Source organism: Rhinoderma darwinii, chromosome 2, assembly GCF_050947455.1.
Source record: "Rhinoderma darwinii isolate aRhiDar2 chromosome 2, aRhiDar2.hap1, whole genome shotgun sequence".
NCBI classification, from domain to species: Eukaryota; Metazoa; Chordata; class Amphibia; order Anura; family Rhinodermatidae; genus Rhinoderma; species Rhinoderma darwinii.
In genome coordinates this window covers 62,868,285-62,896,125 of record NC_134688.1, presented here as the reverse complement: position 1 = coordinate 62,896,125, position 27,841 = coordinate 62,868,285, and the positions used below count along the sequence as shown (strand labels likewise).

The window sequence follows — 27,841 nt, the reverse complement described above, 5'->3', positions numbered from 1 at the left end:
ACGGACACGGCCAGTGAGGTCTCCAGAGAAACACTACTTACACGGAACAGAGTGGGCAAATTGCCCAAATCATTAGAAGACATTGGCCTATCCTCAGCAGTAGTTTGAGACATGTCCCCGAATTTGAGATACCCCCACTCTTTTCCTATAGACGCTCACCCAATCTCAAAAGGACAAACTGGTTAGAACTATTGAATCATCTAAACGGATGGGACAGCGCTACCTGGCCACACGCAGGAGGGGCTGTTATCCTTGCTTGTCTTGTATCAATTGCAAGCTCATGATCAAAGGCAATGCTTTCCAGCATCATTTCACTGACCTGGAAATACAAATCAGATACTATTTAACCTGTAATTCAACCTTTGTAATCTAACTTCTTGCATGTCTGTGTAAGCTTTGGTACATTGGAGAGACTACATTAGAACTCAAAGTACGCATTAATAACCAATGGTTAGGAATAAGAGATTGGATCTTCCTGTCTCCAAACACTTCACTGAGCTTGGCCACACTGAGAAGCAGTTGAGGTTCAGGATATTTGATCACATTCCACCCCTGAAACGAGGTGAAGACAGGGTGGCAGCACTTAAAAAAAATGAGAGCTTGAGTGGATATTCAGGCTTAATAAACTCAGACCATATGGCCTTAATGTAGATTTAAATTAGGTGGAGGAGGCCTGGGATGAGCAACCCTGTGGTCCTTTGCAGGATGCCTTCTCCGCCCCCCCCCCTCCCCCCCTGCCTCCCCTCCATTTTCTTCACCCCTCCCTTCTGTCTGATTTTTGACAAGTAGTGACTTTTATATGCTTTTAATCTATTGTACTTTTATGTTTTATTTCTAGGGACTTCGACTCCCCAAAAATAAGTTGAAAGAGGATTCCTCACCTGGTTTCGACACACAGAGTTTTTCTTACGTTTTTGTTTTAGCTCTTTTTTCGATTTGGCATCTGTACTATATAGTTTACTCTTATTATTATTATTATTATTATTATACCAGGGTCATTGTTCATCATTTTCCCTCAATATTTGATATTATATACTGATTGGTTTTAACTCATACTTCATATTGATTTACCCTACAACAAAATTTGCTGTATTCAACACCTGGTGTCTCTGTATGTTTGCATCTCAGCTTATGAAGTAATTTCACAATATCGACATAATCAATCCCTCCACATTTGGGTACTAGGTGGGGGAAGCTTACTTATATGTGACAGTAGGTTACTTGTCCCGCGACCTTTCATACATATAGCTGAGTTTCCCATGGCGTGGGTATCCTGCAACGGGTTGTATCCTTCTATACTGGGCATAGATATCATATGTGATTGGATGCACTTCCCAACTGGATTTATCCTACTTTGCATTGTTATCAGACCTCCATTGGTGTAGCTATTCTCTTTATTACAGCCATTATCCTTGTGTATAATTTTGTGTCCCCTTTACCGCTAGGAGGCGCTACTGACCTTTATTTACTTTAAATTTACTCATATTTCCCTTGTGTCAATAGTTTTTTACTGCCAGTTGTGATCCTGTTATAAATATTAATATAACATAGCAATTTCTCTACCTTTTTACTTTGCTGAATTGAAGTATTTTCTTCGGAGACAGCACGCATGGGCAGTGCGCCCGCATTGCGAGCCTCCGGCTCCTTACTTTGTATTTCACATGCGCAGTGGTGATTTGGAGATGCCAAGGTAACAAGCTCTTAATCGGTAGTGTCGTCCAGCGGTGAGTAACATCCTTCCCCCTCTTACTGTATTATTTATGTATATTCACCACATCACCAATGTATATGAACACACTTCTTCGTTCATCAATGTATTTGCTCGTGTATCTGAGGATTACTCAATCTACATTTATACGCATTATCTGTCACCTGACTAATAGGTGATATTTGAGCTGCACCGTCACTAATTATATTGTCACATTATAGATTTGCTTCTTTTTATGTAAATTTGATTATAACACTGTATGACCAGGGTATTTAAACCCTCACTTGAGTAACAGTCACCGCTTGAGAAAGATCCCAGTAAGCTGGATCGAAACGTTGCCTGCCTGTGGGGTGAATAAACGCTCCTCTCATTTTTCATTCACAACTTTGGAGTGCTGCCTCAATTATTTTTGCCTGCTGTCTTTCTGAGGGCTCGTAACCTGAGCCTAGGAGGAGTTGCACCAACTACTGTAGCTGTGCTGCTATCTTTCTTTCTTCTTACACTATTTGCCTTATAAATTTTCTTTAGTCTTGTAGCTAAAACCTTCGTAAAATCTTAAAATCAGGATTTAATAAAGACATAGGCCTATAAGATTCAACTAGCAATGCATCCTTCTGATGTTTCAATACTAAAGTAATAATGGCCTCATTTTTGGAATCGGGTAATCTGCCCAAGTTCTGTGAATCCCCAAAGACCTGCAACATAAATGGGAGTAGAGTCTCATGGCATTTTTGATAGATCTCTGAATGGATTACATCAGTACCGGGTGTTTTTGTTCTGGCCATGAATTGCTAATTTAAAGAGGCTCTGTCACCAGATTTTGCAACCCCTATCTGCTATTGCAGCAGATAGGCGCTGCAATGTAGATAACAGTAACGTTTTTATTTTTAAAAAACGAGCATTTTTGGCCAAGTTATGACCATTTTTGTATTTATGCAAATGAGGCTTGCAAAAGTCCAACTGGGCGTGTTTAAAGTAAAAGTCCAACTGGGCGTGTATTATGTGTGTTACATCGGGGCGTTTTTACTTCTTTTACTAGCTGGGCGTTCTGACGAGAAGTATCATCCACTTCTCTTCAGAACGCCCAGCTTCTGGCAGTGCAGACACACAGCGTGTTCTCGAGAGATCACGCTGTGACGTCACTCATCACTTCCTGCCCCAGGTCCTGCATCGTGTCGGACGAGCGAGGACACATCGGCACCAGAGGCTACAGTTGATTCTGCAGCAGCATCGGCGTTTGCAGGTAAGTCGATGTAGATACTCACCTGCAAACGCTGATGCTGCTGCAGAATCAACTGTAGCCTCTGGTGCCGATGTGGCCGACACGATGCAGGACCTGGGGTAGGAAGTGAGTGACGTCACAGCGTGATCTCTCGAGAACACGCTGTGTGTCTGCACTGCCAGAAGCTGGGCGTTCTGAAGAGAAGTGGATGATACTTCTCGTCAGAACGCCCAGCTAGTAAAAGAAGTAAAAATGCCCCGATGTAACACACAGAATACACGCCCAGTTGGACTGTTACTTTAAACACGCCCACTTGGACTTTTGCAAGCCTCATTTGCATAAATACAAAAATGGTCATAACTTGGCCAAAAATGCTCGTTTTAAAAAAAATAAAAACGTTACTGTAATCTACATTGCAGCGCCGATCTGCTGCAATAGCAGATAGGGGTTGCAAAATCTGGTGACAGAGCCTCTTTAAGTTCGCCCAGCGTCAAAGGGGAATCAAGTGCATCCCTTTCTTCCCTAGTAATTCTTGGTAGGGATAAGCTTTCTAGATATGTTCGCGACTCTTCAATATCACCACCACCCTTTCTCCTATATAATTGTGAGAAATATTCTTTTAATACATCTCTAATAGATTTTTGATCTCCAACTATTCTATCCTTATGCTGCTGAACAGCATCAATACATGTTTTCTTATTTTGATTGTTGACAATTCTAGAGGGTAGCCTATTAGGTTTTCCGCCCAGGAAATATTTATTTTTTTCTGCTAGTTTGTATAGAACGTAGAGGTTCCTTTTCTATATGACTCCTATATTTAGTTGTAGCATTTTCCCTATCATTTTTGAAAGAGTAACAGGAACTGGCCAACCATACCCTTCCTGTATCCAATACGGATGTTTTTAACGAGAATTCCTCCTTATTCTGGAGTTTTTTAAAAGTACTAATTTCTTTTATTGCAATACCCCGCAGAAATGCTTTGAGTATCTTAAACACAGAGGCTACTTGCACTATTTTGATTAATATGGAGAAAATCTTTTATTTGAACCACAAATATAATAATCCCTTTTACATAAGGCTAACAGATCAGAGTTTATTCTATATCTAGGAATTTTAATCTCATCAGATATCAAATGAACAGATAAAGGGGAGTGGTCAGAAACCCCCCTAGCTTCATATTTTATTTTATATGTTCTAGATCCAGGAAGTGGAGATCAAGGAGAGAAAAGCGGGAATATTGTCGGGCGCAGCCGTAGATTATTTTCTCCGTAATCGTGTCGATCCGGTATTCAAATAATGAAGAGCAGAGTCAGATGGGGTTAAATGGAGATTTATTTGTACAGAATAAAAACACGTTGCAAGACCGAACTGGCCTCTCCATCAGGTTAAGTACAAATTAAGTGTGAGTTCATGGTACATGCTTTTTTAAAACAGAAGCTCGAGTCAGCAGTGACAAAGACTACCGGGTCAAGGTTATAGGTCACATCCACATTAGCATGCGGTCAGTCTTAGAAGGGAAACACAGTCGATTGTTCATCATAAGACATAAAAACATATAAGAATCACAGGAAAAACGAAAATAGTATGGATAGAAATATGCACCATATTATATTATTTATAAAAGATGTACAAAAAAGGGGTATATGTCATATAAATCACGGTATGTAGAATATTAAAATTTCTAGTAAATGCACTTAGAGCAGATAAATTAAATATCATGGTCACAATATTAATAAAAATGTAAAATTAATTAATAAGTGGGAGTTAGGAATATATGAGATGTATATGAAAAGAATAAAACAAAACAGTGTTATACGGATACATGGTTGTCATAGTGATATGACGCTAAAATACTACAGAAGCCTTAAAGGCTCAATTCAGTATAATTGCCGACATGAGAAGAGGTAAGCGAGCAGTTTCCAATAATTGCCGAATACCGGATCTACACGATTATGGAGAAAATCACCTACGGCTGCACCCAAGAATATTCCGCTTTTCTCTCCTTGATCTCCAGTGTATATACATCGAGGCCATTACGTCTCTCGGACCAGAACTTGGGCTGCAACCCTACCCCAACCATTCTACCTAGGTGGACAACTGGAGTATGCTACATTGGATGTTATGCTCCTAGCATAAGCACACCAGGTCAGCATAATTGACCAACCTCACATCAACTGCTTTTCATTGTTTCATGCACTACGTTATCTTTTATTCTCTTTGTTTAGCTAGATCTACGGAGATCATACCTAGAGCTAGGTCAATTCTAGATAACGCGGCATGTGATTTAGAAAAGCAAGAAAAAGGCACTTTCTCTGGAAATTTTATTTTCTAGAGATCAGTCCATTACAACTCCTCCATTAATCTGACCAGATTAGAGGAACCGGTTGACTCTAGGTATCTTTTTTTTTGGACCAGTACGATCCCGCTCAAAATTTAATACTTGATTAACCCCTTAAGGACACGGACAATTTTGGCCTTGAGGACAGAGCAATTGTTTTACATCTCCCTTTTTGCATCCAGACGCTCATAACTCTTATTTTTTGTACGACGTAGATGTATGAGACTTTGTTTTTTGCGGGACGAGTTGTACTTTATGTAGGTACCATTTTTTGGTACAAATACATTATCGTTGACTTTCTATAAATTTTTATTTTGGCGAAAATGTAGAAAAAAAGCAGTTGCGCAGCAGTTTTAATATTTTTAATATTTTTTAATATTACACCATACACCGATCATCATAAATACGGTTATACATTTGTTGTACAGGTTGTTACGGTCGGGGCGATACCAAATTTGTCTATATTATTTCATGTTTTGGGACTTATATTTTAAAAAGTTTATTTATTCTAAAAAATGTGTTTCTGTGTATTTTTTTAACTTTTTATTTATTTATCATAAAAATTTTTTTACATTCATTTAACTTTTTTTTTTTTAATCCCTTAAAGGGATTTATCATTTTGATTTTGTAACTGTAATGTACTGGCATAGATCTGTATGCCAGTACATTAGTCTGTTACTGATTGTACACAGGCAGTTGTTAGGGCATACCTCAGTATGTCCTAACAACAGGAAATATGTTCAGACAGCCCTGGGGTCTTTCAATGGACCCTGGGCTGTCTGGCCATATGAGTTGTGGGCTTTGATCACGTCAGTTATCTTCTGTGACGCGATCAATGTGCAGTCCCCCCTCTTTGAACGCCGCAATCAGCTTTCATCGCAGCGTTCAAAGGGTTAACAGCGGAGAGAAGATGTTTCTCTCCTCTCCGCTGTCAGAGCGGGGCCGTGGCTGTGTATTACAGCCGTTGTCCCGCTCTCGATCGCACGCAGAGACGGCTGTCACACAGGACGAGTATGCTCGTCCTAATGCGCGAAGTGCTCGCTGCTCAGGACGAGCATACTCGTCCTGTGTCGGGAACCAGTTAAAGTGGCTAAAAATCAACAATGGCAGGTTGCACCTATTTTTAACAAAGTCAAATAACCTAAATATAATCTCTGGTGAATTAGATATTCGCTAGAACAAGTCTAACACCATTAAGTATAACATCCAAGAATATATATCTGCCTGCCTCATCAATGGAACTATCCATTGTTTTACGATCAATAGAAGAATGTATTAAAGTACCAACTCTCCTTGAGTAATTTGAAAAAACCGAATGATAACCAGTATTAATCGAATTATTTTCCAATTGGTATTGCAAACAGTACACAGAGGGACAAAAGTTCCTAAGTAAGTTAAAGATTCCAATACGCTTCAGGCCATTCTGCACACCTCTAATATTCCATGAGCTAGTTTTCAAATTTCAAGCCATACCTCAAAATAAAATAAAAGGGGGCTCTCGTATCCCTTGTCTTGTAACCCTTCTAAAACTCAGCATACCATCCCCCTCCCGAAAAAAAAAAGAAAAACATATTCTATCCCCACCCCCCATCCCTGATATTATAACCTCCTGAGTTGTACAACAAGCCAGGAAATTCCATCTCAAAGCAAGGCTCCCTTTCATCTAATGCCCATATAAATACACAGGGTCAACATATTATTCTATGCCTATAAGTCCTTGGAGTCCAAACAATCTGTAGCAGATATATCAGAGGCAAAAAAATAATGATTCTTGGTTATAATTAACCCGAAGTTTAGTTAGAGACAAAAATGCATATTTCAAGTTGGCTTTCTGTAATCGAAACTTCACATCTTTGATTCTTTTACGTTCTCTTTGTGTTTCATAAGAAAAAAACAGGAAACAGGCGGAGTTGGGCACCATTGTATTGTGCTGGTGTTTATTATGTGCCAATATTAAGTCTCTATCCGAGGAAAGCAAAACTCTGGCCAAGATCGGTCTGGGGCTCGAGCCTTGTGGTTGTTTCCTGAAGGGAACTCTATGGGCCCTCTCCACAGCAAATATATTGGAGAATTTTCCATCCCCCATATAGTCTAAAAGCCATTTAGCTGCAAACATTTTACAATCTCTCTCTTCAGTGCCTTCTGGGAAGCCAATCAGCCTGATATTGTTCCTGCGTGACCGGTCTTCAAATTCAGTAATTTTTTGTTCGAGTTGCTTATTAATTTTGATTTCATTGAAAATTTTCTGCTTGAAGCCCTATATTATATCTTTAGAATGGTTCACTCTGGTTTCTACATCTGAGATTCTGCCTCTTATAGTATTGTGATCCCCACGGATTAATGAAATATCTGCACCAAAAGAGCCAACCTGTACAGATAGGTCCCCAATCTTAGAGCCCCATTTTTTAATTTCCTGCATAATCTCTGCCAGGGACGGTTCATTTTTATCACCCTGATCCTCTCTCTTTCTTGACCCCCAGACGAAGGCTTTCAGCCGAAACGTACGTCGGGTGTGACGCCAGACAGCACAAATCTATGGGTAAGTTGCTTATACTATATATCCACATATACTTTTTATGTAACCATTTGTTTGGGTCTGGTGCTGATTGCATCTTTGCCCTCAAATGATTACTCAAACCTGGTACTCTTTGCATATTATCTAGAACACATTACATGTCTCCTGGGTTTATATATTGTATACACTATGTAGAGCACTGAATGTGCTTTCATGGTTGCAGTTACTCCAAGCCTTACTCATGATACTTCCAAAACACATATGTATGTGTATTTATTATCCAACTATTGACAACTGTCTGGCCTCATCTGCTTCACACTGTGGTAATCATCTTTGATTTTAATGTGTGTGTTTTTTATATTTTGTACCAATAAAATTATATATTTTATCAGTATAAGCATGGTTTTGACTATTTTTAGGTTTTCATTCTGATTATGTTATGAGTCACCGCTGACGTCACCCGTAGTCATGGGCGTTTTCTAATATATGCCCTCCCCCCATATAATATATTATATATGACCTACTGATATCTATTTTGTTTCTTTATAGAGGGGTATTTAAGGTGTCCTCCATATTGGTTAAGTAAACTGTACAGATAGGTCCCCAATCTTACAGCCCCATTTTTTAATTTCCGCAATAATCTCTGACAGGGACGGTTCATTTTTATCACCCTTATCCTCTCTCTTTCTAGGCGAATATATTTCTTGCTCCTCGGCATCGCTATCAATATCTTCCTGCGGGTCAGCATCTCCTGTAGCAGCGATTTTCTTAGTGTTAGCCAACTTTGACTTATGTTGTTTTGTACAGACTGCTGGGGATGAAGCCGCCTGATTAACCCCTTCACGACTGCCATACGGCTATATACGTTCCAACTGCCAATACCCCATGCAGTTGCCACGTGTAGAAACATTGACAGCCTTGAACGGGTTTTAATGAGTGTAGTGCTGCTTCAGTGTGGGCAGCGCTGCACTCTTATGTCTGCCGAGGCCTTAAGCTCCCTCCAGGAGCAGAATCCCCGGCCAGCTCCCCGACATCTCTCCATCCCCGCTGTAAATAGTGCCGCACCCTGTAGATAGCGCCACCTAAGCTCCCACTAGGAGCGGAATCCCCAGTGTCAGATCGCTCTGTGCCGGATATTCCGCTACTGGAGAAGCCAGGAGTGGAATCCCCGGCCACAGCGCTGCTGAGGCAGGGGATTCCGCTTTTAGAGTTAGCCCCTAAAGTCACTGTCCATATATGGACAGAGCCATCAGGATTCCACTTCTACAGGGAGCTACAATAGTGCTATTTACAGGAAAGGGGTGCCAATTATAGGGGGGCGGGTGCTGATACATATAGGGGTAGTGGCACTATCTACAGGGGGAGTGGCACCTTCTGCAGGGGGTGGCACTATCTACAGGGCAGTTTGCACTATCTACAGGGGGGTGGCGCTGTCTACAGGGGGATGGAACAATCTGCAGGGGGAGGTGCTATCTTCAGGGGATCGCGCTATCTACAGGGTGTGTGGTGCTGTCTATAAGGGGTGCGGCATTATTTACATGGGCACTGTGGCACTATATGGGCACTACCTACAGTGAACACTGTGGCGCTATCTACATGGGCACTGTGTGTGGCACTATATGGGCACTATCTACAGTGAGAACTGTGGCACTATGTGGGCACTGTGGCACTATGTACAGTAGGTACTAGCTATGTGGGCACTGGCACTATCTACAGTGGGCAATGTGGCATGATCTGCAGTGGTATTTCGTCACTATCTACATGGGCACTCTGGTGTTTTCAGGTGGCTGCGACAAAAAAAACCCTAACGACTAAAATTCATAATTTTTTTTTGTTAACGTCCATAAAAAACGGATTGCAAAAGTCGGTGAGACGGTCGGGAGATGGATTCAAATTTTGAGACACATTGATGCAAACCAGCCATGAAAAACTGGCAGTTGATCCGTTGTTAACTACCCTTCTTTCACGCTGTGTGAATATAGCCTTATAGCCCTCTTATCCGCTCACAGTGATCCAGGGCGACAGTGTATATATATATATATATATATATATATATATATATATATATATATATATATATTATATATATATATACACACATACTAAAAATTTATAATTAGGGACGTTATATATCTATGACATCATATAGATATATACGTACATGTAATATATACGTATACACACATATACTTACATAAATTTCTTCATATATTTTACACGTCTGTAAATTCTAAATACATTGATTCATTGTTAGGGTTGTTCATAAATGTATTATTTATTAGGGTGGTCATAATTTTGTTGTGATTTAATGAATTACCTATATATAAAAAATTACAAAAAAAAGTGTTTTTTCACATTTGTAGTGATTGGTCTGCTCATGAAAATTAAAAACATGCAAATAATTAAACGAATCTAGAAAATGAAAGCCTCATAAGTCTTGTAGAAAAACTACCGTATTTTTCGGACTATAAGACGCACCTGACCATAAGACGCATCCAGGTTTTAGACAACAGAAAACAGGAAAAAAATTATTTGTTAAAAAATTATTTATTCTGTTTCACCACATTCTGAGAGCCAACATTTTTTTTATATTTTTTTCATCGATTGAGCATTGTGAGGGCTTATTTTTTGCGGGTCGAGCTGTAGTTTTATTGGCACCATTTTTTGGTACATACGATTTTTTTGATCACTTTTTTATTTCATATTTTAAGCACTAAGGTGACCAAATTATTATTATTATTTTGATGTTTTAAATTGTTAATTTCATGACTAACTCACCGTGCGAGTTAAATAATGGTATATTGTAATAGATCAGACTTTTAGAGACACAGCGATACCAAATTATTTTATTTTTTACATTGTGCTTGGGGAAAAATGGAAAAATTTTTTTTTTTTAACTTTTAATATTTTTTTTTTAAACTCCTGAAAATTTATCTAACAGGTTTTTTTTTCTTACACATTTTATTAGTTCCCTTAGGGGACTTGAACCAGCGGCCACTTGGTTAACTCCCATAGTAGTGAATGGCAGTTACGGAAGCAGCGTAGCATGTGAGCTATGCTGTTTCCGTAACTACTGTTCAGTTATGCTGTTTCAGTGACTCAACATTTAATCAAGTGGCCGGGAGAGAACAGAAAGCTAGAACGGGGTTTAGGGGGTCCCGTTCTAGAGATCGGTGCAGGTCCCAGCGGTTGGAGACCAAGCAAACTCACATGTAGGCCCTATCCTGTGGATATGTCATAAATATCCTTCATAGAAAAACCCCTATAAATGCCGCGGTCGCTATTGACCACGGCATTTAACTAGACAAAGGGGTTTGCCACTAAACACATTTATCCCCTATCCACAGGATAGGGACTACATGTGAGATCGCTGGGTCTCCGACCGCTGGGACAACAGGGGACCGAAAGTCACCCAAAGCGCTACATGAGAAGCCTGGACTTACGGGTTCTGTTCTGCAGCTCCATAGAGATCAATGGAGAGCCGCTCGCGCAGGCGCAGAGGAATCCCATTGATCTCTATGGAGCTGCCGGACACAGAACGCGGAAGTCACAGCTTCTCATGCAGCGCTCCTGGTAACTTTCGGTCCCTGTTCTCTTTATCGATCACATGTATCCCCTATCCTGTGGATAGTGGATACATGTGTTTTATGGCACAAGCCATTTAAACTCCCAGGAACAGCGAAATTGCAGTTCCTGGCCGCCGTTAGAGCAGCGTGTCAGAAGCTGACACCTGCAGTGTACGGAGTGGGCTCAGTGCATGAGCCCACTTCATACATCACGCCCCTCCAGCTCCATGATGTGCCGGCACGTCATGGGTCGGGAAGTGGTTAAGTAATGAAGCGTTCATGGGGCCCGGCGATGCCGGGTCCCTTGACTGCGCACTATAAGACGCAGGGACTTTTTAGCAAGATTTATTCTTGCTAAAAACTGCGTCTTATAGTCCGAAAAATACGGTAAGTAAAAAGTTGTGATATGCAAAGCGGTTGCAAATATATAGTTTAAAGAAGTGCATATCAGAAATGGAAAATTTGACCTGGACACAGGGGTATCAATGACCATTGGTCATGAAATGGTTAATGGCTGTAGCATTACCTGATGAATATAAGTATCTTTCCAACTTATCTTCTTGCTCTCTTGTTTTAACCCTATCAGCTGAAATAGTTAGTCCACTCGAACTTCTGTCCTTTTGACTGGCAGATTTTTTATGACCCATTATACAGCAACTGTACATATATTTGAATTAACATAAAGAAACGGATTTTAGAGCATTGACGTAAAGCTGAGGATTATAGTTATCAGCAAGTTTTGGTATATCGAGGCTATGCAGACTTCTGTTGTAAGTAAAAAGACATAATTTTCTTATTTTGTAATACGCATGCAGCCAGAAAGATTCAATAAGCACAGATAGAAAAAAGCTGTATATCAAAACTTCAAGGAGGTCAAACGATAGACTGTTCCGCACTGGTTTAACAGAACCTTTTTGGAATATCAAAAGGTACAGTATGCAGACTACAGTACAAACCAGGCTCACGGATTTACAGAACCTTTTCGTAGGGTATGCAGACTTTTATTATGTGTAGAAAGACATCATCATATTCATAATCCCCATGCATCCGACAGGATTAATAAACAGATTAATAAGCGAGAATATGAAATCAGTTCCGCTCTGGTATAATATAACCTTTTTGATATCTCAAGGGTATGCAGACTTCTATAAGTAGAAAGATATCAATATCATATGTTATGATCCGCATGCAGCCAGCAAGGTTAGTAATCACAGATATGTAGAGATAGATATAAAAAAACAAACTCCTAGGAGGTCAAAAATAGACAGTCTAGAACTGATTTAACAAACCCTTTTTGGTATATCAAAAGGTATGCAGACTAGTGTACACACCAAGCTCACAGAGGCATCAGGCAGTCATATATAACCTCTATAGTAAGTCATTAGGAGCACATTGCGTCCCATGTTCCTCCAGAAATATCCAGTACCCCAAATAGAAAAATAAATTCTGTTTCCAAGAGTAAATGTTATTTCCTTACTACAAGAGGCTGGAGATAGTAAAAATGCTGGAGATAGTAAAAATTCTGGAGATAGTAAAGAGGCAGAATCTGTTTAATACGACGACCAGGGAGAGGCTCGGGCGGGACAAAGCACCTTACTGTCAGGCATCAGACATGAGGTCCCGAAGTCGGAACATCTGCGCCCAAGGACAAGAGCTGCACGTCCAGGGGATCACCTCCAGGGAACAGACACAGGGGATCGCATGCAGGGGATCAGGCACAGTATGACCGGAGAAACCAGGGCATTTCAAATCTGAAACGCTGCAGGTTAGTATGGCGCAATCGCTACGCGTGCGCACGCCACAACGCGCGCGCCCATCATTGCATCAGTGCACCTCTCCGCTCCACTGCATGTTTTGTATTTAGTTGAAACATTTCATTTTTCAACATCCAAAACCTGACTTGCCAAAATCTCACATTATAGAAAAATGGTATCCACGTGTTAACCTGGACTGTACTTGGTGGTGATATCACATAAAATCAAAACAGCATCCAAAGTTGTAGGAGGCCTCTTGGTACAAAATGCGGTGGAACTCCATTCCCCAGTACCTCTTCAGATAAGCAAATCCTGTCAACATCAGCAGGATCTGCCAACAATTGTATGGACAGCTTTGAAAGATTTAAAAGCGCACTTATTTCGGGGCAAAGTTATAAAAAAAACAACAAAAATTGTAAGCATTTTTTAAGTCCTATAGAGAAGCCTATGGAATCAACCCCCCAAAAAATTACATGCCCAAGAAACGAACCAGTAGGATATAAAAATGTCACAAACAAAATAGCATTGTTTGTATTGATTTTTTATACTTTACTATAGACTTTTAGCTAACATCTGGCGACGGGATTTTGGCCACCCAAAAGGGAAACGCAGGGAAAAAAAAAGTATGAACTTTTTCCGAAAAATGCTATATGTGAAACCACCCTAAACAGGGAGGGGTGGTGGCCAGAGGACATTGCTTAGGAGAGGTAGGGAAAGTGCTGGAAAGTTCTTTATTTTGGGAAAACCCATTAAATTGGTCAATGACCATATATATGAGATAATCGTTGACAGATACCAAATGTCAACATGTCAAATGTCTAACAATGTGTATGAGGTTGCTTGATTGCACCCTCATGTCTGCTGTTGCTGGAAAAAGGATTTTGTTGGCAATAAACAAACATGGCAGCCATTGGTGCAGGTGGACAGAGAACTTAAAATGGACCTTTTCTATCAAATATTAAAACTTTTATATTGTTGAAGGTACACTTAAAAACTTTTCAAACTCTCATATATTCTCTGGAAAGAACTGGAGGGTGCTGGGAGGTGGAGATTGCTGGGTGATGGAGGCCTCTGGACAATAGACATTTTTGTCCTCCCTATGTTTGGGATTCAAGCCCACTTCACCGGATTACAACATGCCCCATGCTTTGTTCCACCAAAGAGATAATGTTCTGCCAAAAGTGTCTGGCAGCAGCTTATCCCCTTTCCCTGTGACAGTAAATATGCACGCTTGACAGGTTAGAGCGAAAATGTTTATGGTACGTGGGAGAGATAACGGTTGGCTGATCGTTATATTATGTGTAGGAGGGAAATGGTGCAGATCATGCAATAATAATTTCCAGATTAAATCCTGGCTCTTTTGATAACCATGTTGTACCTTCTTAAGATGTATAATAAAAATAGTCAGCACTTACTCAGCATAACATTTTCTCAACATAGTAAATTAAATCTGGACAAAGCTCTGTCTTCGAGACTCCTGTATTTGGTGAGGAAGTCTTGCTTCAATGCTTTATTTAATTCTAAGGTCTGGGCTGCAATATCTTTGGAAGTAATTAGCAACCACTGATTAACTATATTGAAAAACTGTTGAGCTCAGGGAGTGTGGCATCATTTTATTTTAACATGTAAACTGGAGGGACACTTTAATTTCTATACCAAACTAAATCCATGTAGTCCCATTAATCCGCAAAACTGAATGCATAATACAATAACTCAATGGTCCACTATAAAAAAAAAATCATAACAAATCATATCATTGCTCTGTATGAGTTTAATTTCTTTCAGGATATTATTAGGAAGAAAAAAAAGCAGTTAAATTAAAAAAAATGTTTTACCTTCTCACAAGTGGCATACTGAAAGCCCAGCCAGCAGCAAAATCTGGATACTGAAAAAATGTAGGGTCTTCAGCAAAGGCATAATGATGAATTATAGTAGACTCCTCATCATTTAGTGCTTTCCCCAAAAAATATTTCTAAAACAAAATGAACAATCATAAATTGACTTTATGCTTATAAACACAAATAAGGGAACAACAACAACTACTGTACATAAAGTAGATGTAAATAGACGAATAGGAAAAATGTCTTAAACTAACAGCCTGACGTTGGAATAAGTAACCAGAAGGAGAGACGTTGTCACTCTGTATCTTTGCATCTCAGTACTGGTGTACAGCCAGAAGCAGCAGCTACTACTTCTAAAAGTTATGTCCACCTTCGCAACCAACTTTTTGCCCTATTATGTGTTCAGTGCATACACACACACACACACACACACACACACACACACACACACACACACACATATGCAGTGTGTGTGCGCGCGTGTGTATATAAATATATATATATATATAGTGTACATACACACACAGTGCTGTGCAAAAACTTTAGGCAGTAGTGGAAAAATGATGCAAAGTAAGATTACGTTAAAAAATGTAAGTATTCATAGTTTTTTTTTATCAATTAACAAAATGCAAAGTGACTGAACAGAGTAGAAATCTAAATCAAATCAATAATTGGCGTGACCACCCTTTGCCTTAAAAACAGCATCAATTCTTCTTGGTACACTTGCATAAAGTCAAGGATTTTGTAGGATTATAGTCAGGTGTATGATTAACCAATTATACCAAACAGGTGATAATGATCATCATTTTCATATGTGGGTTGAAGTACAGTCATTAACTGTAACAGAAACAGCTGTGTAGGAGGCTTAATACTGGATGAGGAACAGCCAAACTCTGCTACAAAGGCGAGGTTGTGGAAAACAGTTTCATGTCACAGGTCCACCATGGAAAGACAGAGCACAGCAAGAAGACACAAGGTAGTTATATACTGCATCAGCAAGGTCTCTTCCAGCAGTGGCGTAACTACCGCTGTAGCAGCCGTAGCGGCTGCTACGGGGCCCGCGGCATGAGGGGGCCCGTGTCCCCGCCGGCACAGGCCCCCACCATGGCCGGAGGCTCCACTAGCTGCCGCTATGGCTGCTACAGCGTGACGCCACTGAACACTACGGCAGAGCAGGGAGGTATCTCCCCACTCTGCCATTAAAGGGGTTGTTCCTACAAAAGACATGTATCCCCTATCCACAGGATAGGGGATACATGTATGATCGCTGGCAGCGATAGGGAGAACGGGGGACCGAAAGTCCCCCAATGTTCTCCATGACAAACCTCGGACTTCTGGGGTCTGTGTCGGCAGCTCCGTAGAAATGAATGGAGCGCCGGTCGCGCTTGTGCGCATGCGTGACCAGCGCTCCTTTCATTTCTATTGAGCTGCGCGGACTCCGGAAGTCAGAGGTTAGTCATGGAGAACATTGGGGGACTTTCGGTCCCCCGTTCTCCCTATCGCTGCCAGCGATCACACATGTATCCCCTATCCTGTGGTGCCATTTGTCCACTCACGATACACTTTCACCACGGTAGCACGCAAACAATTCACAAACTGAGCTGTTTGAGAAATACTGCCACCCTTGGCCCGAAAACCAATAATCATCCCTTTTTGCAACTCTAATAAATCGCCCCCTTTACCCATGGCAACAATGAGAGACACACCTTATATACCCACCAAGCCAGCCCACGACACATAACTTCCTTCATGGGGACGTGGAAAGTAGGAGGTGGTCATAATAATGTCACTCGACTGTGTGTGTGTGTTTTTTATTTATTTTATTTAATTTGTGTAATTTTACTTGTCTTCTTTGTCCAAATGTCTACCCTGGGAATCCTTAAAATCATTTTACCGTATATGTGACTTTATTCACTACTTTCTTAAGTATGAAAAATACTTTCTATTGTTATGATCTTTCCCGCTTCTAGTTTTAGATCGTGACCCTTTGTTCTTGAGGTCACCATTTTTTGTTTACAGATCTCACCTGAATCTTATTGGTTTTTACATATTTAAATGTTTCAGTCATATCCACGCTTTCCCTTTCAGTTTCTCAAATCTTTACTAATATTCTGTATGACCTACATCTTGCATTGTTTTTGAATACTGATCAGTGATATTTTAAAAGGATCACTCCGGGTCAAAAACTAAAAATCTGCCAGCACATGCTTACTTTTAAGTTCCTTACTTTTACATTGTATAGTCTTTGCATTTCCTGTTATTTGCGGTTACTACATATTTTCTACATTGCAGAATCAAGTGGCTGCTATCTCCATGACATTGGGTCAGCTGTACGTAAAGGACCTCTCCTCGCATAAATATGAGTGGGCGGATGCACTAAACTAAGCCCCTCCCAGGTCTGGGAAAATAAAGTTGTAAGTTAGAAGCGATGCGTCATGGAGCCTGACGGACAAAAAAGATGAGCTATTTATACATGTTAACATTATCCAAGCCCCCATCATTACTGGTGTCCTATTAGTATACTGCAGGGGTAGTGATCGTTGAAAAATGATGTGATCTAGTTTGTGTATATTTCCTATACTGACTCCCAAGCGTCTCAGAACAGCTCCGCTCTTGAATTATTTTCAGCACAGGCTTCAGCTGTGCCCCTGTAGAGGACATCAGGAGTTCTCTGTAACTGCAACATTCAGGTATATTCAACTTTGGGGGCTTTTAGAGCTTCATAACCAAATTTTTGTTTTTGACTGGAGTGACTCTTTAAGGCAACCTCTGCTGTTCAATTGTGTCTTAATTGGTATCAGTGCACCCAATGAGTGGCAGCTAACCGTACACCAATTTTTTTCATATCTGAGATTTGACAATTATTTAATTAGGAAGACATACCTTAGACCGGTCAAACCGCTGCAACGTTTCCAGTAGCTTTCTAAGGTTCACTGATGTGTCTTCTTCAAAGAAAAATATCCAGGAGGAATTTCTGCCATAATTATCTGCAAAACTTTAAGAGATGACTATAGTGAGGATTAAACAATACAGATTAATTAAACTAATGTTGATAAAAAAATATTTAATAATAACTATGCATAAAATCACACACAAACTATCACAAAAATATACAATTCTTTATTAGAAGACCAGACAATTAAAACAATACATAAACTGTCACATTACCCACACAGATATGGATCCCCATGCAGGCTGGGTCCTAAAACCTCATAACAATAAAGTGCAAACAGTGCAAAAAGGAGACTGGTACACCATAACTCAAATACATATGGACCAAGAATCATCCAAAAAATTGTAAAGCATTAGACAAAAACCAAGTAAAAAAGTTCATCCGAGCCCAGCTTTATTCACAGCACAGCGTGATCAGGATAATCGTCCTGGCACGGCTGGAGGCAATGTCCGGTGAAGGACCTGCGGGAGGAAGTCACAAGATCACGCAAGATCATGCTGTGCTGTGAATAAAGCTGGGCATTTATGAAGAGAAGTGTATGCACGTCCACTTGGTTAAACGCAAAAAAAACGCCCAGTTGGGCATTTAGAAAAAAATTGCATAAATCTAAAAATAATCAGAACTTTGTCAATAATAAAAGTTTAAAAAAAACAAAACAACACAGTAGTTATGAGCCTCAAAGGGTTTATTAGATTAGGCAGATAGAGAAGTATTAAACTGGAGACAGAGCCTCTTTTAGGCCTTATTCACACGAGCGTATTTCACGAACAACGGACATCGCAGGGACCTATGCAATTCAATGGGTCTATTCAGACATTCAGTGTTTTTCACGCAGCGTCTCCACTGCGTGAAAAGCTCACTGCATGTTCCAATTGTGCGTTTATTGCGCATCACGCACCCATTGAAGTCAATGGGTGCGTGAAAATCACGGACAGCACACGGACGCACATCCGTGTGCTGTCCGTGATTCACGTGACAGTTGCTAAAGGAATTATGAGAAAAAGAAATGCACCTCCTTCAGTTTTTTTTCTGACGTAAAAAACGTGTGAGATACGGATGACATACGCTCGTAAAAAAACACAGATGTGTGCCATACACTGGTTTCACACAGAACTGCAAAGCAAGAAAAACGCTGTCTTTTACGCGCGCAAAACAGACACGTTCAAGTGAATAAGCCCTAAAGCAAAGTAGGGTGAAATATGAACATCTCATTTTTTTTCCAGAAATTCATATTTAATCTCTTTTTCTGTAACAGAGTTTTACCAGAGAAACACAACTCAATATTTATTGCCCAGATTTTGCAGTTTTTAGAAATACCCCACATGTGGCTCTAGTGTGCTACTGGACTGAAACACCGGCCTCAGAAGCAGAGGAGCACCCAGTGAATTTTGGGGCCTTCTTTTTATTAGAACATACTTTAGGCACCATGTCAGGTTTAAAAATAAAATAAATAAATAAAGTGGAATTAGGCCATGAAATTGAAAAGCTACATTTTTTCAGCTAAAACGTGGACATTTTCAATTTTTACAAGGAATAAAGGAGAAAAAGCCCCCCAACATTTGAAAAGCAATTTCTCCTGATTACGGCAAAACCCCATATGGGCCGTAAACTGCTGTTTGGAAACACTGCAAAGGTTAAAAAGGGAAGTAGAACCATTTAGAGCTCAAATTTAGCTGGAATGGTTTAGCTGGAAAACCAAAACAGTAGGAGCCCCACAAAAGTGACCCAATTTGGGAAACTACACACCTTAAGGAATCTATCTAGTGGTATAGTGAGCATTTAGAACCCACAGGTCTTTTGCAGAATTTATTGGAATTAGGCCGTAAAAATTATTAGCTAATTTTTTCCACTAAAAAGTTGCATTTTTTTCATTTTCACAAGGGATAAAGGATAAAAAGCCGCTCAACATTTGTAAAACAATTTCTCCAGAGTACGGAAGTACCCCATATGTGGTCATAACCTTCTATTTGGACACACAGCAAGGCTCTAAAGGGAAGGAGCACAATTTGGTTTTTGGAGTGGAGATTTTACAAAATTTATTTTGTGACACCATGTTGCATTGAACTAAGATACCAGTACAGTGGAAAGCCCCGAAAAATTACCACATTTGGAAACTACATCCATGAAGAAATTCATCTAGGAGGTATTGTGAGCATTTTGACCCCGCAATTGTTTTGTAGAAATTAGTGCACAGTGGATGTTGCAGATTGAAAATTGCCATTTTTCCACTGATATGCCATTTCAGTGACCAATATGTTGTGCCCAGCTTGTGCCACTGGAGAGTCACACCCGATAAATTGTTGAGCGGGTTCTCCAGAGTACAGTAATACCCCATATGTGGTCATAAACTGCTGTTTGGGCACACTGTCAGGCTCAGAGGAACCGCCATTTGGCTTTTGGAGCGTAGATTTTGCTTCGTAGTAGTTTTGTTTGGAGTTTAACTGGTATTTCAGCTTACAATGTGGGGGCATATGTAAGCTGGGCAGAGTACATCAGGGTATATGTAAGCTGGGCGTAGTACATCAGGGTATATGTAAGCTGGGCAGAGTACATCAGGGTATATGTAAGTAGTACATCAGGGTATATGTAAACTGGGTGGAGTACATCAGGGTATATGTAATCTGGGCGGAGTGCATCAGGGTATATGTAATCTGGGCGGAGTGCATCAGGGTATATGTAAACTGTGCAGAGTACATCAGGGTATATGTAAACTGGGCGGAGTGCATCAGGGTATATCTAAACTGTGCAGAGTACATCAGGGTATATGTAATCTGGGCGGAGTGCATCAGGGTATATGTAATCTGGGCGGAGTGCATCAGGGTATATGTAAACTGTGCAGAGTACATCAGGGTATATGTAAACTGGGCGGAGTGCATCAGGGTATATGTAAACTGTGCAGAGTACATCAGGCTATATGTAAGCTGTGAGGTGTATATCCGGGTATATGTAAGCTGGGCAGAGTGTATCAGGGTATATGTAAGCTGGACGGAGTACATCAGGGCATAATAGGATGATGCAATAATGGGGTGAATAAATAATAAAATTAATAATCCATGGATTGGTGTGATACGCTTTGAATCAATCTTATGCACAGGTTGGATTTTTTGGGTATTGTATAAAATATCTGCGCTCCAGTATTGCCTAATCTTTGACTTCTTCACTAGCCCTAACAGCAGCACAAGGCCCAAAGTTTCCTCATCTCCGCTGCATCTACGGGGTCTACCTGTGGGGTCAAGCAAATGATGATGTGGGGTTTTTAGTGGAAAAACTACTGGACCTAAATAATTAGTCTGGGCCGTCATTTCGAATCATTTTGCATCATTGTGTTTTGAGAGTCATAACGTGTTATTTTTCCGTTGACTGAGCTGTGTGAGGGCTTGGTTTTTGTGGAATGAGCGGTCATTTTTATTGATTCCATTTTGGGGTACATGTGATTTTTTTATCACTATTTATTCCATTTTTTTGAAAGACGAGGAAACGATTTAACAGCAATTCTAGCTCTGTTTTGTTTCTTCTTTTTTACAGATTTCACCATGCAGTATAAACAACATGTTAACTTCATTCTGCGGGTCGATACGATTACAGCGATAGCAAATTTATATTGTTTTTTTTTATGTTTTACTACATTCCCACAGTAAAAATACTCTTTTCTAAAAAAAAAAATCCTGTTTTAGTGTCGCCATTTTCTGACAGCCATAACTTTTTTATTTTTACGTTGATATCGCTTGTTTGTGGGAAGAACTGTAGGTTTTGTGGGTACCATTTTGGAGTACTTGTGACTTTTTGATCATTTTTTCTTACATTTTTTTCTGAGACAATGTGACCAAAAAAAATAAAGTGTCATTGTTTTTTTTTTTGTAAAAAAACTTTTTACAGCGTTCACCGTGCGGTAAAAATAACGCAATATTTTTATAGTTCAGGCTGTTCCGAACGCGGCAATACCTACTATGTATAGTTTTTAGTGTTTACATTTTTTCATTTATAAAGGACTTGATCAGGGAAACAGGCGATTATTGTTTTTATTACCTAAAACTTTTTATTTATTTATTTTTCTTAAACATTTTTTTTACACTTACTTGGGGACTTGAAGATCTAATCTTCTGATCCCCTGTACAATACCCTGCACTACGTATGTAGTGCAGAGTATTGTAAGGGTATGCTCACATGCAGTGTTTTTAGGCGTATTTTGGGGCGTTTACGCCTCAAAAAACACCTGAAAAAACGGAAGCTGAACGCCTACAAACATCTGCCCATTGAAATCAATGGGGAAAACAACATTTAGTTCATAGGGGGCATCTTTTTCCGCCTCTGTTTTAAAAAACGCCATTGACCATCGCATTGAAGGGATTAAACGGCGGCGATCGCCACCGTTGCAGTGGGATGTGAGCTGTATATTACTGCGGACACCCGCTGAAGATGAGCTCCTGTGCCCGCTTCATCTACATGACAGGTCTGGTACGTCGGATTGTGGTAAGTTACTTGCAATGCCGACGTACCAGACCCGTCATTTTGTGGGAAGGGGGTTAATAGGAGGAATACTAAACTTATACAAAAAAAGGTAATTTTTTTAAAATTCAGTAATAAATCTTAGGCCCCATGCACACGAACGTGTTTTTGCGGCCGCAATTCCCCCGAAAATCCACGTGAGAATTGCGGCCCCATTCTTTTCTATGGGGCCATGCACACGACCGTAGTTTTTACGGTCCGTGCATGGCCCGGGAACCCGCACCGCAGAAAGAACGGGCATGTCCTATTACGGACATCTTCTGCGGTCCGGGCTCATTGAAAACAATGACGGCGGCCATGTGCATGTCGTACGATTTGCGGGCGGCCCGCGGCTGACAGTCCGCAGCCGCCCGACCCGAAAATCACGGCCGTGCACGCGGCTACGGTCGTGTGCATGAGGCCTTATACTGTGGCAGAGATACACACAAAGAAATACCTGGGTGTGTTTCTCCATCGTTGGAATCAGTGTATGCTCTTGGGTGTCTCCCTGGGTGACCCACCAACATGTATATCCATGGCTGTCATAAATACCCCAGAATATAGGCATGTCCTAACATTTAGGTGGCATTTGTGTTTACATTTGGAAGACTTACAAATGTCATTACTCATCCATTCCTTCGGGTACTGTAATAGATGATATATGTTTTGCTTAACGGTCAACGTCAGCATAATGTATCTTTAGTTCTATTGAATATCATTCATATTATAACCCAGCATATTTAACAATAGACCTACTGAGCCATACGTTGCCCATAGGGTCCCATTGCAAAAAAGGTATGCTGTGCACTATATGGTTTTTTTACTGTATGTTTGAGAAAGGCTCTGAGGAGCTGAAATGTTGCCTGAGTAAATAAAAAGTTCCTCTTTTTCTTTGGACATGTTGCCTGGTTCTCCTTTTTACTTTTTTGGCTTCGGTCAGGCTAATGGAGCCCTATAGGTATGCTTAGCATGTACACCGGGAGCTTTCGGAAATCAAGGAGATCTGAACATGGTCTTACCCTCTTTTTTAATTACTTTCTTTATTCTGCTCGCCCTTGAGATTATATTTTTTCTCTCAGCCTGGCGACACTTCTAGATCAATGATGCTACTGACATGTTCATCAACTGTGTCACGGACTTGGGCATACTGTACATAGTGATGAGGTTTCTATGGCCCAATTGTTTGTGTTTCTTCATCTTAACGTTTAACAGATCGACATTAGCTGTTTGCACTTGTATACTTGGGCCATAAAATTTTAAACAAACAATTAAAAGTTTACCGCCGGTGAAAAATTACATGTTCATGCTCTAAGATCCTCATGTTCATCCTCAGACGTTTGTGCTGCAGACCTCTCCTTATTCACGAACATGACTTAAGGCATGTTTGATGACTTTCGCTATCTACGACCTTACACCCCAAACCCCAATAAGAGACCACACATGAATTTTGGTGTAAAGGCCACAGCAGCCATTTATTAAACATACACCTTTTTCTGATAAAAGAGCATAACCATAAAACACATCATAACACTCCATAATAACATCCTGCTCTATTTCCCAACTCCAGATAAAGGATCCTTGAAGGCACTTCAATCATTAAATAGCAAACTCCATCGTTTCCTTATTAGGTCTGGACTTCTTACCCTACAGCCGTTCTGCACCTGACCCGAGGGCACCAACCATGTCCAAGACCTCTCTCTCCCTTCCTGGGGACCCTGCCCATCAGGAATATATGCCATATCAGCTGGGTAACCACTCCCCAGCCCCTCCAATACTATCCAGGGTTAAACGCCCCGAGTTCTCTTGCAACAATCTCCATTGTTGCTTCTCCTTCTTGCTATTACGTGCCTCCAAAGACCCCTCCTCCTACCGCCACAACAATCATGTGTGACCCCTTACACATGATTGTCACTCCACAACCGCAGGGCTTTCTCCATGCCCTCCTTAATGTCCAGGGTCCACATATCAAGACCCACCTCATTCAAATGACCGCCATCTGCCCTGAGGAAACCTACCTCTCTGCCCTCCAACTCCTTAAGCCGCACCACAACACCGCCATTGCGTGCCACAAACCTGCCAACCACCTTGTTCACCTTTGCTCGTGCTTTATTCAAACTATGGACGGAACGTGCCTGCCGCCACACCTTGCGAGCCACAATATCCGACCAGACAATCACCACTCCTGGAAAGGACGACCATAACCGCAACAGATCGATTTTAACATCTCTCACCAAATCCCTGGACGATCGAATGCCCAAATCATTGCCGCCAAGGTGCACCACCAAAATATCCGGCGCCCTGTCCAAACCTGCATAAAAATGTAACAGCCTACACCACAGCATGCCCCGCAGACCCAACCATCTGACCTGAACCTCTGCGTGATCCAGGCCCAAGTACCGTCCGGCCGGACGAACATCTGCACGCACACCTCCCCAGTGCACGTAGGAGTGCCCAATAATCCAGATCAAGCAGGGACCTGCACCTAAAACAACACAAGACAGCAATGTAACAAAACCATATCCACCTCCAGCACATCTTATCACCACCGCCTCAAAGCAAGTGAGGCCGCACATACAACCTATATCGGTCTGACTCCCACCTACCGATCTTCTTAACCATCGCCGGGGATAAACCCCACCGAGCTGCTTCCGTAGCTGCGCCAATTCTAAAAGAGTGAGAGCTAAAACCTGCTCCACCTCTGCCAGATAACAGGATACATTTTTTGAACACCTGTGAAAACTGGAATTTTGACAAAGACAACCCGTCTGCATGAACCAACAAGGACGCCGGGCCCTCCGGCCTCACTGCAACAAACTCCCGAAAACAGTGGACCGGGCACACCTGCGACCCTGGTAACTCATACAAACGCACCACAAATCCTCTCCCCTCCTGATCTGTCTTAGATCTACGAAGCAAACAAGAAAGGCAGGAGCCATCCAAATCCACATCAGCGTACAATAAACCCCCTGCCACACTCTTACAGGCCGACACCAACTCCGATATCCGGAACGCCCCAAAGAACGCCAAAGAAAAGGCCAGTGTAAATAGCCGCGCTTCAAATGCCGAAACACAAACATCCCTCAACAAATCACAAATCGCTACCAACAGCTCAAATGACACCGGCTTCCTGTGGTCTCTAACTGCGGAACCCCTCCTGAAACCCTTCATTGCCTGCCAGACCAGAAAGGATTTAGTCACGTCCTCCTCACCTTTTTTCTTAAACCAAAAAGCCAAGGCCGACAAACTCCGAACAACCGTTGCTGCAGACGCCCCTTCACTGTACGCATTACCTATAAAATACAGCAAACACGCCGGCCGATCCGAAATACCTGCCTGCGCATTTTCCAACAACGCCTCCCATACCTGCCATACCGCACCGTACCTCTGCCACGTGACCGCACTAACCGACCTTTCCACGAGCGACATCGCCATTGTCACACCACCTTCCACAGATGCTCTGGACAAGGCAGGCCATGAGACTCCGCCCCCGGCGCCAGCAGACGAAACCTGTCCCACTGTTGACGAGAAAGGGAATCAGCCACAGAATTAAGCACCCCAGGAATATGCACTGCCACAAAATGCGCATTCAACATCAAACCTCTCAAAACTAAATGCCGCAATAGTCGCACGACTGGCGGAGAATTAGCTGTCTGCGCATTAACAGCCTGAACGACACCCAGATTGTCACATACGAAACGCACTCTCCGGTCCTGCAGACAATCCCCCCACAACTCCGCAGCCACCACAATCGGGAACAGTTCCAGCAGAGCCAAGTTACGGAAAAAACCACATTCATGCCAAGCATCTGGCCAAACTCCTGCACACCACTGCCCCTGGAAATAAGCCCCAAATCCACAAGCACCTGATGCATCAGTATACAGCTCCAAGTCCACACTAGACACCGGCTGATACATGAGCACCGACCGCCCATTATAGGTCTGCAAAAACTCCCCCCACACCAACAAATCAGCTTTCAACTCCGCCGACAACCTAATAAAATGATGAGGGGAATGCACCCCTGCGGTAGCACTTGCCAATCGCCTGCAAAACACCCACTCCATGGGCATAATCCTACAAGCAAAATTCAAATGCCCCAACAAGGATTGCAAGTCCCGCAACTGGATCTTCTTCCTGCGCAGCGCACTCGCCACCAACTCTCTCATCTCCAGCAACTTATCAGGCAAGCGACACTCCATGGAATCTGAATCAATCATGATTCCCAAAAACTTAATGACCGTCGTGGGGCCCTCAGTTTTTTCAGGCGCCAGAGGTACCCCAAAATCCTTTGCCACTCTCTCCATAGTGTGTGGCAATCCTGCACACACATAGGTACCCGGCGGCCCGATAAACAGGAAATCATCCAGATAATGCAGTGCAGATTGCACCTGCGCCTCCCGACTGACCACCCACTCCAAAAACGTGCTAAACATCTCAAAATAAGCGCATGAAATGGAGCAGCCCATCGGGAGGCAACAATATACAAAATATTCCTCCTGCCAATAACATCCCAGCAAACAAAAACTATCCGGATGCACCGGCAATACGCGAAAAGCGGCCTCAATGTCAGTTTTCGCTAACAGAGAGCCCTTCCCGTATTTCCGAACCAAACAACCGCCGCATCAAAGGAAGTGTAACTGACCGCGCACAATGCCGGATCAATGCCGTCATTCACCGACTCACCTTCCGGATAAGACAAGTGATGAATAAGGCGGAATTTATTCACCTCCTTTTTTGGAACCAAACCTAACGGGGAAACCCGCAAACTAGGAACAGGCGGGAAGGAAAACGGACCCGCCATGCGGCCCAAAGCCACCTCCTTCAGCAGCTTATCCGTAACCAGATCAGGCCTCGCCAAAGCAGACGAAAAATTACGGACTACCCCATCACGTCCAGTCGACGTACAAGGAATCCGAAAACCTTCTGAAAATCCTAACCATAACAACTCCGCCACTTTCTTATTTGGATACCCCCTTAAAAACGGGAGCATCCTTTCCACCCTCACCGGCGTCGCCCCTCTTCTGCTCAGCATCTCCCTGCCTGCCCTTATGCTTCTTGAAGCATCTGGACAAACCATGGGAGCCTCCGCAACCGGAGCACTCGTGCTTGTACCTGCAGTCTGGGCCGAACTTGCAATGCCCCTCGTTATATTGCCAGCAACACCCCTTTCCTGAGGATCCTGACCGACCCGCCGCTGACCCGACCGCCGGCCGCATCCCGAAAGGACTGCTGCCCCTGTTTTGGCGCAGACATCAGACGCATCCACAAACTGATATCTTTGTGGTCCCATCGCAACGACGGGCGCACCGACTTCCGCTGACTAAACTGTTCGTCGTACCGCAACCACGCATTACCACCGTATACACGATACGTCTCCCCTACCGAATCCATATAACAGAATAGCGCCGAACAGTACTCCGGCGCCTTCTCTCCCACCACACTAGCCAAAATAGCGAAGGCCT

At 42.0% G+C, this 27,841-nt stretch overlaps 1 protein-coding gene across 1 annotated transcript in view; it reads right to left on the bottom strand.

The window, feature by feature from the left end:
* Nucleotides 1-27,841, bottom strand: part of B3GLCT (beta 3-glucosyltransferase) — a 567,539-nt gene that overhangs the window by 206,764 nt on the left and 332,934 nt on the right. The window contains exons 6-7 of the mRNA XM_075851692.1: nucleotides 17,828-17,939; nucleotides 14,939-15,075 (exon numbers count right to left, since the gene is read on the bottom strand). Of these exons, the coding sequence (XP_075707807.1) occupies nucleotides 14,939-15,075; nucleotides 17,828-17,939 (249 nt within the window). The remainder of the gene's footprint in view (nucleotides 1-14,938; nucleotides 15,076-17,827; nucleotides 17,940-27,841) is intronic.